Below are 17,762 nucleotides of genomic sequence, written 5' to 3'. Positions count from 1 at the left end.
ATTGTAGTAGAGGTTCATGATATTAAGCAATTAGCGATAGATAAAGATACAAGCTAGAGTACACAATGCAGTATTGACGGGTCTACAGGACCTCGATAACGACAGCGCTAGCACCACCACCTCCGTTGCAGATTGCAGCGACACCAATCTTGCCGCTTTCTTGCTTCAAGACTGATGAAAGAGTGACAATGACACGCGCACCAGAGCATCCGAGCGGATGTCCGATTGCAACCGCGCCGCCATAGACGTTGACTTTATCAGGCGACAGGCCAAGGATTTTAGTGTTTGCGAGCCCGACGACAGAGAACGCTTCGTTAAACTCAAAGAAGTCGACGTCCGCCAGCTCAATCCCGGCGTGCTTGAGTGCTTTTGGGACCGCGAGCGCAGGCGAAGTCGTGAACTTGACCGGCGCCTGAGCGGCCTCACCCCATCCTCTCAATTTCGCGACCGGGGTCAGTCCGAGCTCTGAGATCTTCGCGGCAGAGACCAGCACGATTGCTGCCGCGCCGTCGTTTAGCGGCGATGCGTTTGGCGCCGTGACCGTGCCGTTCTTCTTGAACACCGTTCTGGCGGACTTGAGTTTCTCGACGTTAAGGTTGTTTGACTCCTCGTCGACGGAAATGGTCTTGCCTGGCTTGCCCCTAAACCCAGTGATCTCGACTGGCGCAATCTCGGACTCGAACTTGCCTGCCTTGTGCGCTGCCTGTGCGCGGGTATAAGACTCAATGGCAAAGTTATCCTGATCCTCACGTGAAAACTCATATGTCTCGGCACAGATCTCGGCTGCGTCGCCCATGAAAGTGTGGTCGTACGCGTCCTGCAGTCCGTCGCGCTGGATACCGTCAATAAGCTCACCGGCGCCGTACTTGATTCCGTTTCGCACGCTCAAATAATGCGGCACATTTGACATTGACTCTGCGCCGCCAACGACGACAATGTCAGCAGTCCCAGTCATAATATCTTGTGCTCCAAAAATAAATGCTTTCATTCCTGACGCACACACCTTGTTCACTGTCGCAGTCACAGTCGCTTCACTCAGTCCTGCCTTCAACGCAACCTGTCTGGCCGGTGCCTGTCCAACATTCGCACTCATTACGTTGCCAAAATACAGGCTCTCGACCGAACCAGGCTCAATTTCAGGCACTTTCGCCAACGCAGCCTTCACAGCGTGCGTTCCAAGCTCTACAGCGCCAAAACCAGATAATCCTCCGAGCAAACTACCCATTGGAGTTCTCGCAACCGCCGCAATATAAACATCATTTGGACTCGCAACCATTTTACCGTCTCGTGTGTGTTTCGTGAGAGAGTCGCGAGGATTCAAAATTTATACGCGATTATAGTTACACGTGAGGCTCAGTATAAACTATACGCATGTAGTTTCTCGTCCTATGTATATTCTGGCATCCCCAACATCGTCTATAAATATTGCTGACTAATATATTCAACTACCTAAATAAGAAATATTCAACCTTTCCTACTCTTCTTATGTTTCGGTTTATCCAAACTTTTCATTTCCTGCTCCAAAATCTCAGCAGCGGAACTCGCCAGTTTCCGCTTCTCTTTTGTGCTTTTCACACTGACGACGCCTTTGCTTTCCTTGCCAATCCGACCAGCGAGTCGGTCGGAAATGTCCCATTCGGCAGGATCAGTGTCAATGGCATACTGGGTCAAATCAAGCGAGTTGATTAGTTCCTTTTGCTTCTCCCGTAATTCGTTCATCACTTCGGCACCTGCATCTGCAAGATCATCTGCTAATCGCGTAGTCAAAGGTTGAAATCCAGACACCAAGTCACCGCTCATCATTAACTCTTCGTCGTCAACGTCGTCTTGCTCGGCTGGCGCAAGTGCTTCGGCAATCCTTCGTTCACGCTTCACTGCAGTTCGGTCTGTCTGCATCGTGGCCTCGACCTCACGTTCCAGCACACTTCTGAAAAACGTAGACACTTTCCGGACACATTTTGCAAACATCGCAAGAACTTGGTTGCTAGGCAAGTTAAGTTCCTTCTCCAACAAATAAATCTCCTTCTTTTGCAATCCGATGCCCAGCAAAATAGATGCCTGAATACCGCTCAGCTTAACCTCCTCGGTCTCCTCAGCTGACAAGACAGCACGTAACTTATTTTGAAAGTATAACGACGCAATCGACGGAAGCAAATCCACAATGACATGATAATCTAGTAAGTTGTTGGCATAAGATTCCAATCGCTTCAGGTCATACGGCGAAAATAGTCCATCAACTTCACGCTTGCTGATCTCGCCTTGCGTCTTTGCTGCTGCAGCTTCCAATACAGACAACCCAGTGACCGCAGGATACTCTCGGAACTCATACCCAAGCAACTGAATAAATCGCTTCTTGAAATCAGCAGTAAACTCGTCCAACCACTCGCTGCCCTCGCCGTTACCAAGTACCTTAACCATCACGCACGTGTGCTCGCCCGTCAGCTCGTTCGCAGTCTGCCGGATGTACACGGGCCTGTATTCGGCCCTCTTCCAAAATTTTAACAGTTGCGGCGTCAGACCGTACGACACACCCATGTAATCTAACCGTGCAGGCGACCGCTCTCCAAGTTTCAACAGTAACGGTGGCATGGCTTTGAAGTCCCGGACCTTGATCATCTCAGTCTGCAGCGTCACGCCAGACTCAAGCTCAGCGTCGGTCACACTCGCGATGCGTGCCTCGCCGGCACACACACCTTTGCCGACATCCAGCAAAGGTGCAAAGTCGCCTTTGTAGTATGAAGTCAGCAACTCGAGTGCCCGCGACCCGTAGCCCATCTTGGTGTACTCCGGGTGCGTCGCGATCCGGACCACGCGTGCGCCCGAAAGCGACGCAAACTCGGAGTCCTGGAATTGCTGCGACACGATCCATGGGATCAAATCACCGCCGGCACGCTGTCCACGATTCAAGTTGTTCATGATGCTTTGCTTTGAGATCTCACCTTCAAGTGCTAACTGCACCACGCAAAGCGGTTCGGGTAAAGTCAGGTTATTTTCTTCAACTGGCGGGAGTAGCACAAACAACTGATGTGCAGGTGCGTCACTCAGCAGTTGTAAATCGTTTGGTGAATTTTTGTAATGACTCGCGACATATAAAGCCATCATCCTGTGCAGAAACGCTTCTGACACAGGATGATATGAAAACAAAGTATCTCTGTTGACATAGTACAGCTGACACTCGCTCGGGTGCGGAAAACTTTTCTTTCCTCCGACTTGTGGGCCAGGTGTTAATGTCGCGTCCAGACACAGCAACTTGTTGAGCCATTTCTCAACAGGATCTCCCGGTGCGTATCTGATCGGCTCACTCAGCTCAATCTCTCTCAACGTTCGACTCCCAATTCCAGACGGCGTGTCTCTAAATTTACCCGACACTTTTCCTGACCGATCCACCAATGCGCCATCAGAAGACTCCTTCTTGGAATGCACGACCCGAGACTGCTCGCGCAACTGCTGAATCAGCTTAAGCGAAAGCGACCGGCCTGTGCCCTCATATCCGTTAATGGTCGACGCCATGAAAACCAGATACGGACCGATGAGTTTGCGCACGAGCGGTAACGGAATCGCGGCGGCTTCGTCAATCACAACCAGCTCTGCCTGACCTAGCATTTGCGCGTCTTCAGGCTTGATGTATTGAATCGCCTGTCTGTGCGATCTGAAAATGTTGACTCGCGTGATCGCCTTGTTGAATTCAGCTTCGGTTGACTGTAAAATATCGTAATCCATGTGTTCATCATACCCGAGCGCGTCGAATCCCTTGAATATAAACTCAAATAAAGTCTTCAGGTTCTCCGGACTCGGCGACGTGATGAAGATGTTGGAATACCCATGCGACACTGCTGCAGCAACAGCGAGCCCCATCGCAGCAGACTTTCCTCTACCACGGCCAGCAGTCAGTGTTACTGTGCTTCGCAACGTTTTCTCTGCAATAGCGTCGATGAAAGTCTTGACTGCTTTAGCCTGGTCTACTGTTTTAGTCGCAGCGACTAGAGCGCCAACCGGCTGCACGTCTTCAAGACTTTGTTTGATTTGTTGCAGTTCGCGAGCGTGCTTTGACATGTTTGCGTCGTCGTCCGTGTCGTCGATTGGAGGCAGTGCCTTGACGTTCTTCGCACCCGAGATTGGAAGCACGTTGAGCTCATCGTCCACGACCAGACAAGTCTCACAGCTTCCAAGAGACAAGATAAACCGTTCGTTAAACCGGGCAACCACATCATCGTGCGCTTCGGTTCTGTACCGTGAGTGGATGTCCATCGTCATGGTGTACAGCTGTTTCAAGCTGCTCATGGTTTTGAGCAAAATAACAACAATGCCACCGCCTTCAACCGTTTCAATCGTGCGAGCAAGCAAGTTAGGTGTCAAAGCTTCAAAGTCCTGTAAGATGCACATGCCAAACGTGTTTCCCAAAATCTTCTCTGTCTCTTTATAGTACACGTATCTGATGTTTTGCAGACTGACAAACAACTCAAACGGATCTTCTGAGTTGACCTCTCTTACTCCACGCTTGATGTCCTTTTTGATTTTGTTTTCACGCTTTTTTCGGTGACTACTCATTAATACCTAGTTGAATGCTACACATAACAGTCTGTACCTTGTAAACCCCAGTAACTTGTTTTTATATGCCCATAAAACAGATTTATTCATTTTTAAATCAACAGAACTCAGTAAGTAATGCAGATTTGGCAACTGGTCACGAGCATGATCACCAATAATCACAAAAAAACTCCTTTGGTGTTCCTTTGTAAATCAGCATCTCGTCTTATTTGCTTCCCTCCAACTTGATCTCACCTGAACTCCATTACGAATCAAGGCTGGTATTCTTGCGTCAATTTGTTTCTTGACCATTGTTTAGACTGTTTCGAACTGGATCCTGAAGACTGTTCAGAATTGAAGTTGGTTTGACCGCGATAGTTCGAGGAAAAAAATATTTGTCGTTGGGAGTTTTAAGATTTGAAATAAGGTTTAAAGCCCTTGAACGGTACACTTCTTTTGACTACATTTTGGACTGAATTGTTGTATTTGAAGAATAAGAAAGAGAGCTTTTAGTTTTACCTGATAAAATATTATAAAACATCACAACTGAATTGAGTGTGATATCGCTAGTTCTGTCGCATCTACGAGTCACGTGCACGACTAGGTCAGCCAGACGGTACACATCTCAGCGTCGTTCGATTCACGAGTTTCAAGTCGCCGCACTGCTCTCACTCGGCCACACTGTGCAATTCATGTACACAGCAAAAATGGGCGGAGAAGAAAAGCTCGTTCGAGGTGGCGGTGGACCTTTACTGGGGTCGACTTTGAGGGCCAAAAAGACGAGTTCGAATCCTGCGGTTTACGTTTCGTAAGAGTATATTGAACATGCATATGAGCTTGACTGATTAATTGAAAGGTTTTGGATTGTGATTTCGTCGTTTGTTATTTTGCATAATAAGGCAATTCTATATAATTCTCGGTTTCGTGAGTGAATTGGGTCATTGTTTGGCAAACGCGGCTAATATGTATAGCATTTCGTACGTGAAGATTAGACTTGGTTGAAAGAACATGTGCTAATTTTTTAGCGATATTTTTAACGACATGGCATCTCGTGTTTGCTGCACTAGCGACACAAATAATGGCTAGAACGACAAACGTGTATGATCCCAAAGAGCTGGAAATTTCACAGTCAGTGTACCTCAAGCGGATCGTGCCAGTGTCGATATTTTACTCTCTGGCGCTCGTGTGTAGTAACCAAGCGTATATGTACCTCAACATTTCTTTTATTCAGATGCTCAAAGCCACGAGCCCGGTTGCCGTGTTTATAGTGTCATACGTGCTAAACCAGGAGTCGTTCAGATTGGACGTGCTTGCAAATCTGTGGATCATTGTGCTCGGCGTTGTCATTGCCTCATTTGGCGAGATCAGTTTTTCTGTTTTCGGTGTCATGATTGAATTAGGTGGGATCATGTTTGAAGCGCTGCGGCTTGTCATGATGAATCGGTTACTGCACTCGCCAGACGGAGGCGAGGAGAAGGACGCAAAGACGTATAATAGCAAGAAAGGTATAGGCAAGCCAATGGACCCGTTAGTGTGTTTGTATCATTTTGCACCAATCTGCGCGGTCGCAAACATGGCTTTGTTTTTACTCTCTGACGAGCGCACAGAGCTGTCGTTTGCGGCTCTGGGTCAGCTTGGGGTGTCAAAGCTATTGCTGAACGCGGTTGGCGCGTTCATGTTGAACGTGTCAGTTGTGTTTTTGATTGGACGCACGTCGTCGCTGGTGCTGGCACTGTGCGGCATCTTAAAAGATATAGTGCTTGTTGTCGTGTCGTCGCTGATGTGGCGGACCGCCATTTCACGGCTGCAAGTGATTGGGTACCTTGTAGCGCTGGTAGGATTATTTGGGTACAAGATGGGGTACTCGCCAATCTTGGTGCTGTTACAGACCGCAGACAAGAAACAGTACCGCAAATACTATGCGAGTCTGACGCCGAAAAAGAAGCGACGGCTTGCGAGCACGTGCGTCGTGCTGTCGCTGGCGGCTGCAGGCGTGTTTTATTACTCTCAGTCGCTCCGGATCGGCGGTGGGGTTGTTGATGGCGAGTTTGAGGCTGCGCGGGCTGGAAATTTGGAGGCGATAGAAAGTGAGGAATAAGTCTCTGTGTTTTTGATACAGGTTTTTGGGATATGGCCTATATAGTAATTTTCGCATGTATGAGTAGAAAGAATGAGATACACAGGATAAGGTTTAAATTTACCCCTGAATCAACAGAAAAAGTCGACAGACATAACGCACGCGCCATCACAACTGAGAGGTCAAAAATTAATGAACAGGCGCATGCGTCATAATAAAAAGAGAGTTGAAAGAATTCTAGTGAACAGGATAATGAAACGAACGAGTGGAGCGCCAGTCCATAGAGGCCATACGTTTGGCTTCACGGTTTAGGATGGTGGCCATTGTAGATGAAGTTGCATGATTTTCGTCTTCAGCAATGTCTAGTAGAAGATACAAAGCCTCTAGTCTTGATTTTTCAAATTCCATCTCACGAGTGCGACGTAGACATTTAGCACAGATGGAATCAGCACAGCAAAAGACAGAAGCAGAAGAAGACAGCTGAGAAACAGACGACAGTGGAGTATCCGGTGACAAGAAGATTGGGGAGTCGGCGGTTGAGTCTGACTCATCAGAGTTAAGCCCACAAGTGGTGGCGGGATTCGAAATCAATACAGTGAGGTCAGGGTCTGATTTGTTCGGGTCCGAAATAGTATCATCTTGCGAGTTGGCAAGAGCGTCAAAAAAGGAGTCGATATCGAACTGATGACCGAAAAGGTCTTGATCGGGAGCATCGAAGGTATCGGAGAATTCTACAACCGGGAGATGAGGTTCAGGGGAAGGACTTTGAGAACGAATCAGTCGAGGTTTGTGGTTTGTGTGTGTCATTTTTGGTTGATATGTTGATATCTTTTTAGGTTGATGCTTTTAAGGGAAGTAAGGGGTAGTGTAGTAGAGAGTAGAGAGTAGTGTGAATTGGTCTGGATTAAAATAATGCGAAGTACGTGTTTTGAAATGGTATATACTATATCAAACGATATTATCTGTTATATTTATTCTATATTATATATACAGTTTATATACAATAGAGACATAATATAATATATTACATAATACAAACTATATTACGGGGTAGAGTATATTTTATTTGCTAATGCCCAATCCGGAATACGATAAGGCGTGTGTCACGTGACTTGAGCAAGGGACCGAGTCTAAAAAGCATAGACCTGTCCCGAATAGGAAGTGTAAATGGATTAATTTGAATAAAATCAATAAAAATCAGTATAAATTAATAGAAAATAATAAAAAGTATAATAGAATTATAATAAAAATATAGCAAAATAAAAAGGAATTAAAATAGAAGATATGAATAATAAATATAAAATTACCTAATTAAGTAATATGACGCCTTTTTAGACACATTAAAAACAAGGCAGAGACCACTTCCAGATTTTCCGTTTCCGAATTTGAACTTTCACCAAATTTCTTCTTTTTTTTCCTTTTTGAACTCACTTTATTTTGAATCGACTCATTTCGCTTTCTTTTATTAGTATCATTTGGTATAATTGATCCGGTTCAAATAGATTGCGTATACATATCATTTGAGCCGCATCAGAATCACAGAATTCGGATTAAGTCAAGTTTGAAAGGGTTCTTGACAGTTCTTGTTTAGTAAAGAAAAGGCCTCTTTTGTATGAATTATTTCGATCTATTAATATCATCTATACTGACAAACAATAGTTCTTTCTTAAATGTTCAAATATTCTTATATTCTGTCCTTCCTCTTCTTCTTTCTCTCCCTTTAGATCAATAGACATAATGAATATTCAATCCATTCACGATCAACAGCAACAGCAGCAGCAACAGCAGCAGCAACAGCAACAGCAACAGCAACAACAACAACAGCAACAACAACAGCAACAACAACAGCAACAACAACGACCAACTGCTTCAGTCATGCAACAAACTGGATCTTCCGCATCTGTTTCAACAAATCCACCTCCAGCAATTTCATCATCAACTGCTGCTGACAACATCATCGGTCTTCTTGGCTTCCTGCCCACCTCTTGGCAAGGCTCAGACGAATCTCTTAGGCATGCCCTATCTTATCGTGCAGAGGAAGAACGTCGAAGGGCAGAAGAAGAGCGTACGAAACAAGAGGAAAATAGACTCGAGCTGCGCAAAAAAGATCTTGAGCTGCTGAGAGAAGGAATCAGGTACGGCATTCCGCCAAGTATGATGCCGTTCATATTCATCGGAAACGGAGTCACCGGCGCGACTGCAGAGTGGATTAGAGATTACGTTGCTAGAATATGGCAGCAACAGCAACATGAACTCGCTTCCGCTGCCCATGCTCAGGTTCAGGCACCAGTGGGAGATGGGAGATACCATCTTCATCATAATAGAAGCCAGTCCGCTCAGACGATACCTTCAATTGTATCACAGCAAGGACTCGCCGCTCCGCCGCCTCCTCGCCCACCTCCACCTCCACCACCGCCTGCTCCGACTTTACCTGCTGTCGTCACCTCACACCCGGTCTCGACTTTCTCGCCCCAAGAGATGTCACCAAGCGGGCCTCAAATATACTCACATCGTTCATCCGGCTCGGCCGCAGTTACACCACCACTGCAGGTCCACCAAGTTGAGTTCCCGGCAGGTAAGCCAAGCCAGGCGTACAAGTCCCCACCACCGAACATGCGCTCGCCATCCCCACCAAATCAGCCTACGATCCAGTTCCACCACTGGCAGCCAAACGCAGGATCAAACCCTAAAGATAAGGCAAAGGAGTCGTTAAACTCAACGTCTTTTGCCTCCACGCCCATTCAAAACAATCTCCCGCCGCTCGGTAATGGCATTTCGCGTTCACCGACTCGCTCGATCTTGAACCCGACACCCGAAGACAGCGGTACAACTGCAATCTCTCCTAAGCGAAGACGCCGGACATCAGTCTTTGAAGCTGGATCTGCACGACCAACCCAGCAACTCACTCCGGCACCATCCACAGGCTCAAATGCCAATTCGCCAAACCAGGTCCACCCGTCGGTCCACCCGTCGGTCCACCCGTCGGTCCACCCGTCGCTCCCCCCGTCACTCCCCCCGATTTCAGCATTGAGCGCCGGCCCAGCACCAGGCCGTAAACGTGGTCTCGGCCACGCGCGCCACAGGTCCGAAGCCGCGATCCACGGGTACGAGCCGTACGCGCGTCCAAATTCAATTGGAGGCGGGCCGCAGGTCCTGAACGCGTCGGCTTACAATTCGGCGTCGTCGACCCCGCGCGGCGGACATCGTAGGACCGGGTCGTCGTGGGACACAGGCTCGGTCAGTGTGCTTGCTGCTGCGGCAGAGAGTGAGTTGAAGAAGGAGCTGTTGGCCATGCGTGAGCAGGGAGGTGATCAGGCGCAGCAGTAATTTTGCTTCACCTTTTTGTTTTTTATTGCAAGTTTGGACTTTTTACACATTTGGGATCCCGGTCCGGCGTTTTTACTTGTCTCTGTCTTTTATTTGGATTTTTTGCTAGGAGGAAGCTGGATGCATTATCAATATTCAAAAGTGTCTGCTTGTTGTTTGCTTTATGATACTTATGACTTTTATGATGATTTGATAGGTGTAATATGTAGCTCATTGAATGTTATGACTCTAACCTTTCTCACATTTGGCCCGTCTATCCCAATAGTGTTCAAACACGCATTTCAATTACGTCGTATACACATCTACCATATATCCCTAATATGTCCTTAATTTTTATCTTTAGCATCATTTTCGATAAATTGTCAAAGTCTCTCATAGAGTTCCAACGTCTCGGGCAAGAATCCGAACTGTGTCTACATTCTGCGAGAACGCATTCACATTTCGCCGAGAGATCAGGCGTAAGACTGGTTGAGCACTATACGCTGCCGGCAGCCGTACCAATCCTCCAGTATCTGTTTTAAGCGCATTATGGCGTTTTTATATGTTAAATTACTATACAAATCAATGAAACTCCCCAACTTGCAGTCCAAAACTCTCGCCAGGCTCAAGCGCGAGCAATGTTGCCGCGCGTGCAGCATCGACACCGGACTCGGACACCGTGTTCCCCCACCACGAGATTTCGGTCTGCGTGATTGTGATTGAGCAGAAAATTAGAATGCCTGAGAACGCCACGCCGGCGGTCAAGGCTGAAGTCAAGATGTAGTTGTACTTTGTCCACCACGCAAGGTAGTATCGTCTAATGTGATACATGAACACGTACGCAAAGTACAGCCCAGGCGTGTAGTAAGACAAGTTGTAGGTGGTTCCCCAGCGGGAAATACCGTTCAACAGCAAGACCGGGTGCAAGAACTTCAACTTCTTCGGGCCCCATTTGCGCAGCGCGATGAACGGAAACACACCAAGCGCGCCAATCAAGAACGAATACTTGAGTACCGGGTAGATTTGGTTAAACGTGCGGTCAGGTCCGATGACACCGTACATTAAACTCGCAGAATACAACTGGTTCGGGAACGTGCACACGAACCTATTTTTCTGCGTCAGCGAGCACAGCTCAGGCACGTTCGCAATCAAAAACTCCACTGCGCCCGAGGTCGCGAACGTCTGAATCAAGGTCGCAAGCAGCTGGCCACGGAACAATGCGCGCGGCGGAAGTTTTGCGTAGTGTCCCATTTTTTGATCTGCGATGAAATTCTCAGCGCGCTCGTCGGTGTTGAAACCGTAGACACGGCACATCATGTTCGCGATGCCGTTCTCGGGAATCATGTACCCGGTGATGATTACTGCTAAGTTACTCATCATGAGCTGGAACCCGGTGACTGCGAAGATCAGCGCGCCGGGGACCATCAGAATGGCAGACATGACAATGATGACAAGCATACCCCATACCGGGGTCGTGGTCGGGTACACTGTGCATGCCAAGACGCCAAAAACGAATGACAGCACAAGGATGATGATGAACCACCAGTCGGGGACTTCGGGATACACGCGCATCATTCTCGTCATTGGGTCGTTGAATCGAGCGTATGTCGACATGTTGCGGTTCTTGAGCCCGGCGTAGAAATCCGAACACGACTCTTTAAGCACCTTCCATTCGGTGATGACGATGTAAACAAAGACAAACGTGTAAACCGCGAACCCGGCGCCGTTAGTCAGCAAATTGCCCATCGAAATGTACGGCGCCGAGTACTCAGCGTACTTGTCGTGGTTCAGTGTCGCGTCGTCGTTAATGATCCGCGACAGGTTGTACCGTCTGCCGTAGTGGTCGTATATGGCACTTGTGTTGATGGGTAAGTACGCGGTCCACTTGTAGTTGGTCCAGTACATTCCGAGCACGATGAACCCGCCAATGACCGTGCCGATGTACCGATTAACTGACGAAAAAAACGGCACGACAAGCGGCTTGGCGTAGTTCACGACGGCCCAGTCGAAAGTCGTGACCGGATTGATTCCGAGACCGAGGTATGAGCCGGTAATAATGGCCAAAATCTTGTGTCGCGGTGCGATCCACGTCATCCAGTTGAAAGTTGACAGTGCTGAAAACAGCACAGACGGGATCCAAAAATACACAAACGACGCGGCAAAGACGTACAGGAAAAACCTGTATCGCGACACTGTCCAGCCGTTGATGGTTGATTTTTTCTCTGGCATTAGGAGCGCGCGGTTGAGTGCAAGCGTTGGCAACACAGTCGGCCAGACTGACTTGACCGGGTACACACACCATCTGCGCAAGATGCCAGCCAGTCCGAAACCGAAGAACTGGGTTGAGAAGTTCATCAAGAACGAGAACCCAAAATTGACCCAGGACCGGCCAAAGAACCGGTCAAGTCGCATAGTCAAGACGTAGCCCATGAAATTCGACGACGAAGAGCCGACAGTGACCATGACGGTCGAGAACATTTGCTCCTTGTACGTCCATGGGCCTGGGTTAAGCGTATGGCGAACGCCGCGAAAGTTGAATCCCCAATCAGGAACGGTGTACTGCAGTAGTTTTCCACAAGGATACAAAAGAAGCTGCAATACGGTGGCTTCAAGCACAAGCGTAGGTTGCCGCTCGTCAAAAACCTCGTTCACAAATGCACCGATGGCGACCCAAATGACACCAAGGAAGTATGCTCGAATGGTCTCACATGGCATTGTAGGGTCATCCGTCGGATCGCAAACCGCTCGTACTTCAGGATACGGTGAGTGGTACTTGATCAACGTCGCTTCAATTCTGAGCTCCAAATCATATGTCTCCTTATCCCATCCCGTGGCCTCGAACCCTTTAAGCAGCAGGTTGATAGTGTCAAGTGTTTCAGCGGGGAAGTTGTAATCATCGTCATGATACGCCGATGCTTCAGTCAACACAGCAAGCGCCTCGTCGGTCGTCATGTTCGCGAGCTTGTCAACAATGAACTCACTAGCCGAACCTTCAAGAATGTCGGCCACGTCGTGGTTACCGGACGTGTTCATCATGTGTTCGAGCACACGTCTGCGCTCGTCCTCGTTCACGGACGCAATTGCGACCGTGCTCAAGTCTTTCTTCTGGTCATAGTCTGAGCCCGAGTCTGCAGAGACCGAAGTCTCTGTATTGTCTTTTTTCTCGTAGTCCATCTATGTTTACTTTAGTCTTGTACTCCTGACTTTAAAAACACTGACCTTCTACTTCGAATGACCAAACCCGTTTTGCTAACATCAGGACATGATGTCGATTTAAGTAGTGGCAAGTGTCAAAAAAGATGCGATATCAGTACGCCAAGATGTCAGAAGTGAGTTATTGTACCACATTAATAATATTTGCTGCAGAAGTAAGTCAACAGGAACGAGGTAGACAGAACATGACAGTATAAACAGAGTAGGACAGTAATTTAGTAGAGTCAGTCAGTCAGCTTATCAAGTGGTGGGTTCTTGGCAATGCCGAGCATTTGCTTTATTGATAACAATTTAAGTGCTGAGAGCGATTATGAGTATATTATATAGTATCATATAAATTATATTGTATAACTATATTATATATACAATATATATATAATATACAGTATAATAGTCTATATTATTCAACATTCATTGTAATATTGTAAATATAAAATGTTTAAAGGACAATAGGAACAATCTTCGGATAATTCAACCAATCAAATATCAACCATTCGGACTTTTAAATTCAATAAAAAGCGCTTTGCAAAATGGCCAAGGTCGTCCAAGACTTTTTATGCGACATTATTGAGATTATTATACACAATGGGCGCGTGCTATTATGATAGTCACGGGCATAATCTACGATAAAGATATATCATACAATTGGATCTACGATTCAGTGACGTCTGCAATTAGGTGACATGTACAATCAAATGACTTGTACATGGAAACGTGATAAGCATAAATACCGTCGACTAAGTCTTGAACGCCATTAATCTGTCGTCGCGAGATGTGGAACCCGCGCATACAGCTACCCAATCATGGTATAACCTCCTTAGGCCTGGCCTACAATTTGCGCGTCCAACAGGTCCCACAGCCGTGTACCAGTCCCTTTGTTTGTATACCCGTCCACAATGTCCCCACGAGGCGATCCAAACCGGCCCCACGGAATAACGTACCCACCGCTCTGAAGCTCTGGATTTAATTCGGCAAATGCTGCAAAGATCTCGGTGTATGCGCCGTATTTAGGGTGATACGATACTAGATTCTGTTTTGTCAGTTCTTGCATATAGCCGACTTCTACATACATACGCCTAATTTCTGTAACCATTTAGGCCTGTTTTCCTGCATACCTGTAATTAAGTGACCCGGATTCAAAGACTGTCATTAGCATCTGTCATAGACTCCATAGAAACACACTCACCAGACTGACAAGTCCACTATCCGCTTCTCGTTTCGACAACTCGTATGCTAATATAACAGCTGCCGCTTTGCTTTGCGCGTACTTTGTCATTTGGAGCGCGCCTTTGCTGAAATTCACGTCTTCCCAATTTATACCTTGCGACGGCGCGAACAAAGTAGCATCGCTCGCAACCCAGATCGCACGTACAGACCCTTTCACGCTCGCACTCCTTGCACTTTCCGCAAGCAATGGCGTCAGTAACTTGTTCAGCAAAAAATGCCCAACCACGTTCGTGCCCCAATGTAGCTCAAACCCTTGCACTGTTGTGTTTAAAGTCGGATGGCCCATCACACCTGCATTGTACCATATCGTGTCTATCCGCTTAACTTCGCTCAGTAACTTTTCTGCCACGTTCTTTACTGTCGGAAGATCACTCAGGTCCATCTTCAGCAAACGCAACTCGCCAGTACAGTCACTCGGCGCATTGGTTTTGATGTACACTGCGGTCTGGTAAAATCTGGCATCTGACCGACTGCCGACATACACGATTGCGTTACGTAAATACAGTATCTTTGCCAATTCTCTTCCCACCCCATTCGTTGCTCCCGTCACGACATAAATCTAACTCGTCAGCACCCTTGCTGATTCCTGCAATTCACTCGTACTCATTACTCACCTTGCCAGCCAAATCAGGCAGATTGAATTCTGTGAACTGCGGTTTCGGAGGCGCAACTTCAGTCAGGCTTTGCCGTAGTAAGTTCAAACTCAACAGCTCGTAACACCATCCAAACCTCGACCCCATTGCCGCTTCTGTGCTGCTCAATGCCGGTTACGGTAAGGACTTGTGAAAAAGGTCGCGATAACATCACCCACTCCGTCATTGATACCCCTGAAACTTTATCCACTTTTCTGAACTTAGTTTACTGTATAGCAGCGGCTGAGAAAGTATGTCCTCTTTATGTACAGTTTATATATGATCTTAAACAATTTAATAATTTATATCAGTAAATAATAAATTAATTATAATAATATGAAATAAGCACCATATGAAACGCGTTGTTGGTCGTAACTATGCCCAAGTCGCGGCGGCTCAAACACGACGCGTCTCCTCAAAAAAATTTAAACGCGTCTGCGCATTCTCTAACTCCTTCACGCAAATCCACACGCAAATGCCCGTCACAACAACCGACCACAACAAAAAGCGCAAAATCAGCTCCGAAATGCCAAGCTCCGTGTTACAAATTAAAAAACTTTCCGACCGCGCAATTATCCCTACCAGAGGTTCAGCGCTCGCGGCCGGATACGACATTTACGGTATCGAGGACGTCGTCATCAAGGCCCACGACCGAGCCATCGTCAAGACCGATATCGCGCTTGCGATCCCGGCGCATTGCTACGGACGTATCGCGGGTCGGTCTGGGCTTGCGACTAAGCATGGGATCCAGCCTGGTGCTGGTGTCATCGATGCTGATTATAGAGGGCCGCTTGGAATTCTTCTGTTTAACCACTCTGGTGACGATTTTCAAGGTTTGTCGATTTTGAGTTGTGATATATAGAGCTAACAAAAGCAGTTAAGGCAGGCGACCGGATCTGTCAGATGGTGATTGAACAAATCATTACACCTGAAGTTGTCGCAGTCGAAGAGTTAGACGATACAGAACGAGGCCAGAACGGGTTTGGGTCAACTGGTGGGTTTGGTGCTGCGACAACAGTGACCGAGACTATTATTGTCGAGAAGATGGAATAGATCTACGCATAAAATGTACTATACAACATCGCAATGCTATTACTCCAATCCTGTATACTTTTACGTAGCCGGAAATCCATGCGAAAGCGTGATTAGCAAATACTCCACCGGCAGCACCGGTTTCGCGTTCTCCTGCACAGCAACATTGTACTCATTCACGCGTCTGAAAAATACGTCCGGAACATATCGACTCTCTGTCGGTTCCTTGACCAACATCAACTCCGGCGACACCGAAGGCTCAATAAGGTCGGCCTGGACCATGGCCTCGGCTGTGTTGGAGACCTGGTACGCCGAGATCTCAATTTGGCCTTCGAGATTACCCGAAATCACACACGTCACAAACTTGGACGAAAACTTGCCGCTGTCGCTCCACCGGGTCGCGTTCGAGTACTGGTGTTGCAAAGTTGCTGCAAACACGACCTCTAGTGACGACAAGAAGTAAGAGTCTGCGTGACGCTTGCACACGACTGATCCGTCACCTTTACCAGAATCCAACAAGTCAGTGAAAATGACTCCAATCTTCTTAAGGCCGCCGGCCTCAGCAGCTGCGGCAGCCGCATCTACATCAGACTCACCCTCCCATGGCAACGTCAACTGCACGCCGTCAACCGCAGTCACCTGTGGAGGTTCGTATATAGCTCTCACGACAGCTTTAGTCCCAAGTGGAACTTCAGAGTACGGCTCGTACGTGCCATATAGATACCCAATTGCTTGGTTTCCCGTCCGTCTCCAGTTGTCGATAAATGAGTTGACGATGTTTGAGTCTGCAAACTCGACATGATCAACCATTCGAAACGTCTGTTGCTGCAACGTAATCGCAGACGGCTGGCACTTTGAGCAAATGCCGGCAGGCCAGGCCGGGTGCCCTGACGGGCAATTTTTCTTGACCCGATAGTCAGCTTCGGTCAACGGTGGTACGAACGACGACGCGGCGGCAGTGTTTGCGTTTGCGTTTGACGACGCCGAGTTGAGTTTGCGAATGTACGAATGAAATGACAAAAACTTGATACCGTGCTCAGACAAGTACGAACTGTCGAAAGGCTCGAGCGGCATGCAGTAATCGCACATGCCCTTCTCTGAATGCTTGCACATTTTGGGGTCTCGTTTCCTGCTGATCTTACCATCGACCGTGTCAAGGTAATCATCAACTTTCTCCTGCACGACCGACTCCCACGGGCTCGCGTTTGTCCCACTGACCGCATTCACGGCCGGTCGGAAATGAGCGTCGGCTTCAGCTACTGGTCGCCCGTTTAACCGCATTGCTGTGGGCAGGGGTGTTGTAGTCTTAATCGATTCTGGCTGAGCTGCACCTTCACTGTATGAAACAAACAATAAATCACCATGCCTAGTTGTTAGACATTATTCAGCGCCAAAATTAAGTGCAAACTTACTTAAGGCTCAAGTCCGAGACCGTGTTTCCAAACAGATCAGTTAGTAGCTTTCCCTGCCCGACAGGCTGGTCAGAAACAGAGATTGAGTTTAGATCAACAGTGGTTGGTAATTGAGCAGCCAGCCGTTCACTTAGTACAAGGAAATCATCATTTGGTTCAACTTGAACTCTGTAATTTCCGTCTTTACCACGGAATCGAATAATCTGTGAGTATCAGTAACAGTATATAAGCAGTAGCAGTGATTAATACCATGATTTATAGTAAATAACAATCTATACAGTAATCAGTCAGAATGAGCAGCTGGAAAGAGTTTACTCTTTTTAACAAGGAACCGTG

General features: G+C 47.4%; 8 protein-coding genes across 8 annotated transcripts; 3 read left to right on the top strand and 5 right to left on the bottom strand.

Moving 5' to 3' along the window:
• Position 1: 1 nt before the first annotated feature.
• V1512DRAFT_262111 (Thiolase, N-terminal domain-containing protein) lies at positions 2-1,303 on the bottom strand. The gene has a single exon (XM_066916197.1). It carries the CDS (start codon positions 1,274-1,276, stop codon positions 83-85), a length of 1,194 nt encoding a protein of 397 aa, XP_066771894.1. The 5' UTR covers positions 1,277-1,303; the 3' UTR covers positions 2-82.
• Positions 1,304-1,421: 118 nt separating this feature from the next.
• V1512DRAFT_290954 (GNAT acetyltransferase 2-domain-containing protein) lies at positions 1,422-5,040 on the bottom strand. The gene is made up of 3 exons (XM_066918235.1): positions 4,783-5,040; positions 4,586-4,731; positions 1,422-4,540 (listed from the first exon to the last, which is right to left on the bottom strand). Exons 1-3 carry the CDS (start codon positions 4,837-4,839, stop codon positions 1,465-1,467), a joined length of 3,279 nt encoding a protein of 1,092 aa, XP_066771893.1. The 5' UTR covers positions 4,840-5,040; the 3' UTR covers positions 1,422-1,464.
• V1512DRAFT_262106 (triose-phosphate transporter family-domain-containing protein) lies at positions 5,007-6,723 on the top strand. The gene is made up of 4 exons (XM_066916196.1): positions 5,007-5,335; positions 5,384-5,451; positions 5,499-5,504; positions 5,553-6,723. Exons 1-4 carry the CDS (start codon positions 5,220-5,222, stop codon positions 6,623-6,625), a joined length of 1,263 nt encoding a protein of 420 aa, XP_066771892.1. The 5' UTR covers positions 5,007-5,219; the 3' UTR covers positions 6,626-6,723.
• Positions 6,724-8,567: 1,844 nt separating this feature from the next.
• On the top strand, positions 8,568-10,168 carry V1512DRAFT_262101 (uncharacterized protein). Its single transcript, XM_066916195.1, has one exon. The coding sequence runs from the start codon at positions 8,759-8,761 to the stop codon at positions 9,929-9,931; it is 1,173 nt and encodes a 390-aa protein (XP_066771891.1). The 5' UTR covers positions 8,568-8,758; the 3' UTR covers positions 9,932-10,168.
• V1512DRAFT_275789 (OPT oligopeptide transporter protein-domain-containing protein) lies at positions 10,128-13,502 on the bottom strand. Its single transcript, XM_066917843.1, has 2 exons — positions 13,130-13,502; positions 10,128-13,084 (listed from the first exon to the last, which is right to left on the bottom strand). Exon 2 carries the CDS (start codon positions 13,082-13,084, stop codon positions 10,493-10,495), a length of 2,592 nt encoding a protein of 863 aa, XP_066771890.1. The 5' UTR covers positions 13,130-13,502; the 3' UTR covers positions 10,128-10,492.
• V1512DRAFT_262097 (uncharacterized protein) lies at positions 13,503-15,190 on the bottom strand. Its single transcript, XM_066916194.1, has 4 exons — positions 14,965-15,190; positions 14,310-14,909; positions 14,198-14,266; positions 13,503-14,153 (listed from the first exon to the last, which is right to left on the bottom strand). The coding sequence occupies exons 1-4, from the start codon at positions 15,088-15,090 to the stop codon at positions 13,941-13,943; spliced, it is 1,008 nt and encodes a 335-aa protein (XP_066771889.1). The 5' UTR covers positions 15,091-15,190; the 3' UTR covers positions 13,503-13,940.
• Positions 15,191-15,419: 229 nt separating this feature from the next.
• V1512DRAFT_262096 (dUTPase-like protein) lies at positions 15,420-16,090 on the top strand. The gene is made up of 2 exons (XM_066916193.1): positions 15,420-15,815; positions 15,860-16,090. Exons 1-2 carry the CDS (start codon positions 15,458-15,460, stop codon positions 16,033-16,035), a joined length of 534 nt encoding a protein of 177 aa, XP_066771888.1. The 5' UTR covers positions 15,420-15,457; the 3' UTR covers positions 16,036-16,090.
• V1512DRAFT_224467 (NPL4 family-domain-containing protein) lies at positions 16,055-17,760 on the bottom strand. Its single transcript, XM_066913785.1, has 3 exons — positions 17,676-17,760; positions 17,427-17,629; positions 16,055-17,380 (listed from the first exon to the last, which is right to left on the bottom strand). Exons 1-3 carry the CDS (start codon positions 17,676-17,678, stop codon positions 16,096-16,098), a joined length of 1,491 nt encoding a protein of 496 aa, XP_066771887.1. The 5' UTR covers positions 17,679-17,760; the 3' UTR covers positions 16,055-16,095.
• Positions 17,761-17,762: the final 2 nt, after the last annotated feature.

Source organism: Lipomyces arxii, assembly GCF_038497795.1.
Source record: "Lipomyces arxii strain Phaff 12-163 unplaced genomic scaffold V1512scaffold_6, whole genome shotgun sequence".
Taxonomy (NCBI): Eukaryota; Fungi; Ascomycota; class Lipomycetes; order Lipomycetales; family Lipomycetaceae; genus Lipomyces; species Lipomyces arxii.
This window is presented reverse-complemented; position numbering and strand designations above follow the sequence as displayed.

Excerpts from the sequence above, each read along its gene's own strand:
- V1512DRAFT_275789 (XM_066917843.1), bottom strand. The coding sequence starts at position 13,084 with ATGGACTACGAGAAAAAAGACAATACAGAGACTTCGGTCTCTGCAGAC.
- V1512DRAFT_262097 (XM_066916194.1), bottom strand. The coding sequence starts at position 15,090 with ATGGGGTCGAGGTTTGGATGGTGTTACGAGCTGTTGAGTTTGAACTTA. Across the intron at positions 14,910-14,964 it reads TGCCTGATTTGGCTGGCAAG|ATTTATGTCGTGACGGGAGC; the intron begins GTGAGTAATGAG and ends CTGACGAGTTAG. Across the intron at positions 14,267-14,309 it reads ATAGTGGACTTGTCAGTCTG|TCTTTGAATCCGGGTCACTT; the intron begins GTGAGTGTGTTT and ends TGCTAATGACAG.
- V1512DRAFT_262101 (XM_066916195.1), top strand. The coding sequence starts at position 8,759 with ATGATGCCGTTCATATTCATCGGAAACGGAGTCACCGGCGCGACTGCA.
- V1512DRAFT_224467 (XM_066913785.1), bottom strand. Across the intron at positions 17,381-17,426 it reads GTCTCGGACTTGAGCCTTAA|GCATGGTGATTTATTGTTTG; the intron begins GTAAGTTTGCAC and ends TCTAACAACTAG.
- V1512DRAFT_290954 (XM_066918235.1), bottom strand. The coding sequence starts at position 4,839 with ATGGTCAAGAAACAAATTGACGCAAGAATACCAGCCTTGATTCGTAAT. Across the intron at positions 4,732-4,782 it reads TGATTCGTAATGGAGTTCAG|GAACACCAAAGGAGTTTTTT; the intron begins GTGAGATCAAGT and ends TGATTTACAAAG. Across the intron at positions 4,541-4,585 it reads AAGTTACTGGGGTTTACAAG|TCACCGAAAAAAGCGTGAAA; the intron begins GTACAGACTGTT and ends ATTAATGAGTAG.
- V1512DRAFT_262106 (XM_066916196.1), top strand. The coding sequence starts at position 5,220 with ATGTACACAGCAAAAATGGGCGGAGAAGAAAAGCTCGTTCGAGGTGGC. Across the intron at positions 5,336-5,383 it reads AATCCTGCGGTTTACGTTTC|GTTTTGGATTGTGATTTCGT; the intron begins GTAAGAGTATAT and ends ATTAATTGAAAG.
- V1512DRAFT_262096 (XM_066916193.1), top strand. The coding sequence starts at position 15,458 with ATGCCCGTCACAACAACCGACCACAACAAAAAGCGCAAAATCAGCTCC. Across the intron at positions 15,816-15,859 it reads CTCTGGTGACGATTTTCAAG|TTAAGGCAGGCGACCGGATC; the intron begins GTTTGTCGATTT and ends TAACAAAAGCAG.
- V1512DRAFT_262111 (XM_066916197.1), bottom strand. The coding sequence starts at position 1,276 with ATGGTTGCGAGTCCAAATGATGTTTATATTGCGGCGGTTGCGAGAACT.